The sequence below is a fragment of the Mobula birostris genome, chromosome 20, assembly GCF_030028105.1.
Source record: "Mobula birostris isolate sMobBir1 chromosome 20, sMobBir1.hap1, whole genome shotgun sequence".
Lineage (NCBI taxonomy): Eukaryota > Metazoa > Chordata > Chondrichthyes > Myliobatiformes > Myliobatidae > Mobula > Mobula birostris.
In genome coordinates this window covers 65,783,020-65,792,275 of record NC_092389.1, presented here as the reverse complement: position 1 = coordinate 65,792,275, position 9,256 = coordinate 65,783,020, and the positions used below count along the sequence as shown (strand labels likewise).

General features: G+C 45.4%; 2 protein-coding genes across 2 annotated transcripts in view; both read right to left on the bottom strand.

Moving 5' to 3' along the window:
- LOC140185051 (uncharacterized) overlaps positions 1–9,256 on the bottom strand; it is a 783,302-nt gene that overhangs the window by 484,129 nt on the left and 289,917 nt on the right. The gene's annotated exons all lie outside the window — the stretch shown is intronic.
- Positions 9,221–9,256, bottom strand: part of LOC140185492 (uncharacterized) — a 37,864-nt gene continuing 37,828 nt past the window's right edge. Inside the window, exon 6 of the mRNA XM_072238826.1 lies at positions 9,221–9,256. This exon is cut by the window's right edge and continues 872 nt beyond it. Within this exon, the coding sequence (XP_072094927.1) occupies positions 9,221–9,256 (36 nt within the window).

The window sequence follows — 9,256 nt, the reverse complement described above, 5'->3', positions numbered from 1 at the left end:
CATCAATCTCGCTCTTCACCTTGTGAAGAAAACTCAATCACACTAGTAAGCCACGACGTTCTTAGGGTTAGGGTTAGGATGACAGCATGCAGGCAATGGGAGATTCATCCCCCTTGTGCTTCTTGATCTCGTCACGAGAGATTCAGCATCACGGAACCCTGCCACTTTGATCTGGCCCACGCCTTCATTAACCAGGTTGAACACTTGCCTTTATTAGATCTTGCTCTTCCTTTCACAAGCCATCGGGATCGTGGGGGTGTGGCCAAATGAGCTGGTGCCAGCTGGAGACCAGGGTCCTGGGGCTGGGCGAGTTAAACCAGAGAGCATTATGTGTGGCCCTGGTGATGGATACACTGACAGTGGCTGTTGGCATTTGGGGGAACCAGTCTGATCCTGGTACTGATGGGCAGAGATGTCTCAGAACCAGCTGGTGCCAGACAAGGACCCTTCCTCTATTGCGGGAGGTCTCAGTGCTAGTGTGTACCATGTATACCCGACAATGTGACCTGGAGGTTAGTGACTGGGTTCTGTCCAGTGCCAGTACAGTAACTCCGAATAATACTGAGCTCAGCCTGGAGCTGAAGCAGGGCCGTTTCCTATTGACAATGCAACACCTTATATTCCATCCGGGTAGCCCCCAGATTTCCCCTTCTTGTAGATAAATTTCCATTTCACCTCTTCCCCACTCTCAGCTTATACTTCTTCTCATCTGCATATTACTATCCTCTGAGTCACCTCCTCTTTCCACTCTCCTCTCATCACAGATTCTGTCTTCAGGCCTTGATATTTCCCACCCACCTGGCTTCACCTATCACCTTCCAGCTAGCCCCTCCCCCACCTTTTTTTTATTCTGGCATCTTCCCCCTTCCTTTTCAGTACTGAAGAAAGGTCTCGGTCCGAAACGCCGTCTATTTATTCTTTTCCATAGATGCTGCCTGAGCTGCTAAGTTCCTCCAGTGTTCTGTATGAGTTGCTTTGGATTCCGAGCATTGCAGACGCTCTCTTGTTTATGATCAAATGCGCATGCGTAAGGATTGCAGCCGGTTCCGTATCGTCGCGCATGCGCTTAGTGGACAAAGATTGTTGGAAAATCGGCAACAGGTAGGAGCGGGACTCCGGACGGGAGTATCATCGGTACCGGTGTCCGAACCGCGACTGAGGGAGAATTACTGTGATCTCAGGACAGACCGTGGCTCCGCAGCCCGGGACGGTCACGGTTTATGTCCCATGATGCCCGTGCCGATCACTGAAGTTGTTCGCGCAGTGAAGAATTGGCTTGGAGTACCGAGCAGCCTCACCAATGTTGCAATCCGCAGTAGCCAGACAAAGCTTACCATCCCAGTGCAATCCCTTGTTGACGAGGTCAAGGTAGTCAAGGTAAGATCATTCTTGATGCTTCGAGACTCAAAAGACCCTGTCATCAAGAACACCCAGCCGGATGTGAGATCAGGCAGGAAGTGGTCAGCCCGTGTAGCAGTTGATGAGGCAGAGTCCAGATTGAAGCACAAGGAGACGGTTGGGGCTATCCAGCTAGGCTGCCAGGGACTTGGATAGACAACCCACAAGTGGTGGTCATCTTCTACAGGTAAGGAGCGCCGTGAGCTTGTAATACAAGAAATACGAGAGCTAGAAGAGGAGAAGAGGTTAACTAAAACAGCTGGCCTGGCCAAACAAGGGGCTTGGACCCGGTGGGAAAGTGTTGAACAATGACACCTATCTTGGAATGATCTGCGGCAGATGGAACCGCTCCGCATCTCTTTTCTATGCAGAGCAGCGTACGATCTGCTCCCAACACCTGCCAACCTCAGCACCTGGTATGAAGGTAAGACAGACAGGTGTGCTGCTTGTGGCGAGAAGGGAACACTTCAACATATCTTGAGCGCATGCAGAGTCAATCTTTCCAGCGGCATGTACACGTGGAAACATAACAACGTTCTCAAAGTTGTAACAGAAGCGGTTGAGCAGAGAGAACTGCAGCACAACTTATCTCATGCCCCATGCTGCACAGAACATCGCATATCATTTGTGAAAGAAGGCTCCAAGTCAAGGGTGTACAGCACAGGCTCATGATCAAGCATACTTTCCTCAGCCAATGATTGGTGTGTCAAGGCTGACTTGGACGGGAAAGGCAGTTTCCCGGAGCAAATAGCTTTCACAGCATTGTGTCCAGATATAATCGTATGGTCTGACACCAGTAGAGAAGCGGTTATTGGTGAACTCACAGTCCCCTGGGAAGACAACATCGATGAAGCCCATGAGCGCAAGTTAACTAAGTATGCAGAGTTGAGATCAGAGCGCAGAGACAGAGGGTGGAAGGTCTCATGCTATCCATTTGAAGTAGGCTGCCGTGGGTTTATTGTGTTCACTCTCCAGAAGTGGCTGCGTGACCTTGGCTTCACTAGAAGAGAGATCAAATCAACCAGCAGGGCTGTAGCTGAGGCAGCAGAGAAAGGATCGGCATGGGTGTGGACCAAGTATGTCCAGAGCGGCAGGTAGTCAGACATATCTTGCAAACTCTTCAGTAGTTGCATAGACACCTGAAGAGCAGACTATCTGTTGGATGGAAGTGACCAACAACTCTGATAGAGGCAGATGCCAAGTGTTTAAGCTCACCAGTGGGAGGTGGTGCTTTAGCACTGCTGGCCCACCACCTCGAGGGAGTCTTGATCAGAAGCGGGCCGAAACTCCTGAAGGCAGGTGGCAGATTAACTTATGATCCCACTGGTGATAGCACAGGATAGTTAACAGCTTAGTCCATGTGTATTTTGTAACTCTAAGACGTACAGCCTCTGGAAACCTAGACGCTGTGCACATAATAGTTAATAAATATTGATGTCCCGTTTTAGTTTTTGACAAAGGACCTACATAGTCTGCAATGATTTTTGAGAACGGCTCACCAAATACTGGAATTGGTTGCAGTGGGGCCACTGGAGTAACTTGATTAGGTTTATCCACAATTTGACACGTATGACACGTTTTACAAAATGTCGCCACATCTTGCCTTAAACTAAGCCAATACAAATGTTTAGAAACTTTGTTCATAGCTTTCTTTACACCTAAATGACCACCCAAAGGAATACCCTGAGCCATAGTTAAAATCTCATTTCGGTAAATTTTAGGAGCAACAACCTGATGATTATCTTCCCATTTCTCACTGGCAGGAATTGCAGGCGATCTCCACTTTCTCATTATTACCCCCTTTTCCAAACCAAAATGGCAATTACCAGCACTTAAACGCAAAATCGGAACATCCCGGACATCCCAACAGTTTATGTTACGTAACCGGCAACGATGAATATCAATCGAGACAGGTTATATAAAAACAACCAAACATTTCTTAAACACGGATAAACGATAAGGTTAAAAAAAAAACAAACGAAAACTTTAACCGGAAGTTAACCACTATGCAGCCGTTCACCAACTCGTCATTCTGCACTGGTTCTTAAAGCGTTAAGTGCGAAAACAGTTCTTAAAGCAATAAAGTCAAATATAGTTCTTAAAGCGATAAATTCGAAAGTCCAACAAATTTATACGTTCAATTGGGAGAGACTTCTCTGGAGAAGGATTTCTTCACAGACGCGACTTTCCTGCTGGTTCTGTGCACAGGATTCGCGATGCTGAAAATAAACAGTTTAAATTGACTGACCTTAAATTCCTTTAGAGAGAGATCACACCTTTGCATGAACTCTTTGCTCTTTTTGGCAAGAGTTATCCCGGGTGCAGGTCGCTACTCCTCCAACGAAGACTCACTAAGGTGGATCATTTATTAAACTGCCAAACGATGCCGACTCCTCTCGATCCTTCGGTCCTGTACCTCGATAAATTCTTCACTCTCCCTTCTACTGTTGAAATTGGGTAAATCAACACATCTAGCAAAAATTTCCAGTCCAATAATATGTTATCTTACAACAGAACGCACAACCGTTTTAAAAATGGATCTGCGTCACAAAAACAAACACGCAACAGAAACGGAGAAACAGCACGTTCTACCTGGAAATCTACAAACTAAAAACCAACTGCGTCACCTGGGTCGACCCTTATATACCCATGGTGCACATGTCATCATGTGATCTCACATCAGCGGGAAAATCCCATCAGGTGACCTCCAAAAAACCATTACATCATTCTCACAATAAAAAAAAACACACAGATCTCCTTGAGCATGTAACACATTGCATAAGAGAAATGGGCTCTGGAAGAAAATCACTGATTAATAATGAAGTAGCTAGGTGTTTGTTGGATTTATATAGGCAAAAGAAGTATCATGTTACAATATTTTACTTAATAAAATAACTAAAGTGATCAGCTGTTTGCATTTGTTGTTTTTGCAATGCGCTTAAATTTTATAAAAGTAATATTTTTTTTTGAAACACACTATGTGTATGTCAGGATAAGAATGTGGTGGAAGGTATGGTAACCTATGACTACGTATGCAATGTCCTTATTTTTGGAAATTAGGAAATGGCCACCCTATCTCCAGGCTTTCTAGGCAAAATCATTCCTTGTCCTTTGCAATCTTTCAGCACTGAAGGTGGTTTAAAAAAAAATGAATATTGCTGTGTATCCATCAAGGGCACTTAAATTATCCTCGTCATTCCTTTTCCTTTTTGACTGCATTTACAACATCCTTGATCATACAATGTTCTTAGATCTGGATTCCTGTCTTTCCCACTCATATAAACCATTTGAAATTTGAACCAATCAGTTGTTAGTAACTCCCACAGGTCAGGTGTGACTTACAGCTGCTCCCGGTCTCTGCTCTCCCCAGCTCCTACCTAACGTACTTCTCATAAGCTTGCAACACACACGCAAAACGCTGGAGGAACTTAGCATCTAGGGAGAATAGTCAGTTGTCAACATTTTAACAAGACTGGAAAAAACAAATGAGAGGTCTGGAGAAGAAGGTGCTGGACGGTGAGCAGGAAGTACGAGGCGATAGGTGATCATTACCTTGTCCTTAGTTTAGCAAAATTCTCCAAGATTGAGCCCTTCTTTGAGGATGACTGTTATCAAAATGGTCCCCACTGAAATTCATCAATTGTAATTTCCATGGCCCAGCACAAGGTTTATTAAGTTTGACCAATGCATCTGCCTTTACCATCAACCCGAGCAGTAAACTCGATTCATTTTCTGTGTTTAAAAGTTATCCTCAAACATCCCCCTCCCATCCCCGCACACACTTTGTCCATTCACCTTAAAATTGTGCCTCCTTGTTTTAGCGACTTTCCATTTCGGAAACATTCTCTGGATCTCCACTCATTTGATGCCTCCTATCATTTTGTATCCCTCCATCAAGTTCCCTCTCATCCTACTTCCTGCCAAAGAGAGAAGCCCTATCTTACTCCACCCCTCATCACAAGATACTTCCTGTGAAGTCATAAACATGTTGTTGTGGGCATGCACAGTAAATACAAACAAACACAAGGGAATCAATGAAATCTGCACACATCAAAGACTGGCAAAACACCAATGCAGAAAAGACAACAAAACGAATAAATTGTGTAAGTAAACGTAAAATAACGAACAGTAACTATCAAAAACATGAGCTGCGGATTCACTGAATGTGAGTTCATTGTTGTGCTGAGTGACATTATCCCCTCTGCTTCAAAGGCCTGATCGTTGAGGGGTAAGAACTATTCCTGAACCTGGTGCTGCGGGGCCTGAGGCTCCTGTAACTCCTTCTTGATGACGGCATGGAGAAGAAAGCATCGCCTGGATGATGGGGTCCTTGCTGATGGATGCTGCTTCCTGCGACAGCTCTCCTTGTAGATGTGTTCAGTGGTGAGGATGGCTTTACCTGTGATGGGCTGGTTCTATTGTTATTGCATTCAAGGGCATTGGTGTTTCTAAACCAGTCCAGTCAGGCTATTCTCCACTATAGATCTTGCAAATTGGAGCACACAGCATTCAAGGCTCTCCTTTGTCAGCTCTCTGTTCCAGCCTGAGAGATGCCCGGTGGGATTGAGGGGATGGACCGTGTTCATGATCAGGGTTGTACAGTTCTCTATCCTTGAAGTGCTGGGGTTGTTCTGGTGTTTAACGGTGGAGTACAGTGCTGGGTGTGTACAGGACCGTGTGCTCACTGCACAGTGCTGTGAGTTTTATTGTTTTGTGTCCTGATAGTGAAGGTCTAGATATTGTAAAGTTCACTGTCCCTGTAGTCAAATGTTGATTATTGTTGTGCAGTCACATGTGCAGGATGCGCTTATACCAGAGACAGACCTTTCTGTTCCCCTGCAGTACGGGTTAGATGTTGTTAAGATCTCTGTTCTTACAGTACGGTGCTGACAGTTTAAACATCATATTTAACTGAAAGTGGTCTGTGCCCCCCCAAAAGACTAAATCCCCCAAATGATTAACCCATCTGAGTTGTTTGAGAGACCCAACAGCACCTCCTCTTTAGTATCAACACGCTGGAGAATATTATCATACCGCCTTTCTCGTCACGGTTTCCTCCTTGTACACTGAGTGAACACCAGTATTCATTTACTACCTCACATGCTAACTCTGCCTCCGGGCGTAAACTCCCACCTTTGTCCTTGAGTGGTCCTATCCTCTCCCCACTCCACTGTTCTTTCTGTGTATGCATAAGATGCCTTGGGATTTCCATTGATCCTCCTGAATGAGGACATTTCCTGGTCACTCTTCACTCTCCGGATTCACTGTGTGACTTCTTTCTTGCTCCCTGTATGTTCCTCCAAGACCCTGTCCAACTTCATCTTCCTCGTCCTTGCACATGACTCCTCTAACATTTTTAAACAAATACAATATTCCTCATCACCCTAAGTTCCTGACCATCCCTGTCCCTCTCTACCCTCCTCACAGGGATAGGGAACTAATAAATTCTGACCGGCTGGGCTGTACGTGACTCTCACATGTCAGACATCAGCTAACATCAGCTCCATGCAGTAACAGCCAGTAACATCAGCTCCCAGACTACTCTCTATGACACCTGCACAATTCTTCCACAAACTTACATTCATCCACCTCCAGGTCCAGTCTCATCCTTAATCAATAACTGGCTGAAACCCTTCAGAATTATAATCCTTAAATCTTTCCCAGTGGAATTCCAGACATCTCGTTAGGCTCATTTACCAATACTATGTCAAGTATGTCCCCTCCCTGGTGGATCATCTACATACTCTCTCCGGAAACGTTCCTGAGCACAACGAACAAATAATGCCCCATCCAAGTATCAGGCAATGAGGAAGTCTCAGTCATTCTGGGGAGACTATTTACCAACTGCAGCTACTCTGTTGTTTTCACATCAGCCCATAACCTGCTGACATATCTGTCCCTCTCTCTTACTGTCTATCGGGAGGCCCGCACTATAATCCCATCACAGTGATTGCATCTTTCTTATTCCTCAGTTCTACCTGCATTGTCTGACTGGATGAGCCTTCGGGATAACCTCAACCTTGTGACATTGTGCCTGATCAGCAACATAGCTCCCCACCCTCATTTACCTCCCTCTGCACTGTCTGAATCACATGAATCCTGGAATGTTTCGATACCAGTGCTGCTCTTCTCTCGACCAGATCTCTGTAATGGATGAATCACGGTGACATGTACTAATCCAGGCTCTCAGGACATCCGCTTTCACTGTTGCACACCCTGCTCTGAAATAAACGCACTCCTGCCCTCCGGTGCCACTGTGCTCATCAGCCTGGCCGTATCTTGACTTCCTGTTAGGGTTTCTCGACCTCATCTCTACCTTCCGCTCATTGCAACTTACTGACCTGTAGCTCTGGATCCCAACACCCTCTCCATATGCCACATGATAAAAATCATCATCGTGTCTCCTGCAAGCTTCCCTGTGAGAATATTACATCCCCTTCACTGTAACCCATCCTCCTGACACCAGTCCCGCTTATCCTGGAAGAGGGACCAATGATCTTATTTCCTGATGCTCTCCCTCCTGCATCAGATAATTAGCCACATATTTAAGTGTACCAACTTAGTATATCTTATATCGCAAGCATGTGGCATCTGAAGGAATCCTGTAATCACCACGCAAGAGTTCCTATTTCCTAACTTTCTGCCCAACTCCCTTAATTCTCTTTGCAAAACATTGTCTCTCTGTTATTAGTTCTAATAAGAATCACAACCTCCGACTGCTCACCCTGCCCTTTCAGAATGGCCCGAACTGTCTCAGAGACATCCTTGGTCATGGTCTGATGAGGGTAACGCACCATCCTGCAGTCTCACTCATTTCCACAGATACTCCTGTCTGTGTTCCCCGCTAGAATGTTTGCTACATCTGATTCATACCTTTCCATCCCATGTATTTAGGTGCTTTCTCATCGCCTGTTTGTAATGAACATTATTTTAAAAATCATTTATTGTATTCTTCTTTGATTCAGCTCAGGCAATTTACTGATGCATTCGCAAACAAAGGAGACTGCACACGTGTTTAAACCAGGCAATTTATTAGAACTCATAGTATTTTAATACAGAACAAAAAAAAACCTAATGTCTACAGTAGTAGCTGTACATAATTCAAAATAATACTTATCATCCACTAAACCAGCCGATCTCAGTGATAGAGTGGAACCACAGATCCCGCAATGTCACACAGCCTGTTTTCTATCTATCTATCTATTTATCTGTCTGTCTGTCTATCTCCCTCTCCCTCACCCTCTTCCTCTCCCTCTCCCTCTCTCTGTCTCTCTCTCTCGCTCTCTCTCTCATTCTATTTTCTCTGCCTCTACCAAACGCCCATTCCCTCGCGCTCACTCTCACGACATCTCCCTCGCGCCCTCTCCCTCACGGTCACTCTAGCGTCGTCTCCGTGGCGCCCTCTCCCTCACGGCCACTCTAGCGTCGTCTCCGTGGCGCCCTCTCCCTCACGTGCTGTCGTGCGCGCCCTTTCCTCGTGATGTCTCATTCGCACAAAACGGGAAAAGAGTAAACAGTTAACAGGACTCTGGTGAAGGATCTTGACGCGAAACGCTGACAGTTTATTCTTTTCCATAAATGCTGCCTGGCCTGCTGATTTCCTCCAACTTTCTGTGTGAGGAAAAGAGTAAACAGTCGACGTTTCGTGGCGAGACCCTTCATCAGGATCTGATTTTGTGTGTGTTGTTTTGTATTTTGAGCGAATGCAGAATCTCTCGTGTTTATTCTGTCAGTCTGCTTATCACATTGTTTCCATTTACCAACAACTGGGGGGAGAGAATAGGGAGCATGAAGGCAGCTGAATTGTAATACTTTACAGTATTTAGTTCTCACGTTTTATGAATTTAAAAATCCGATT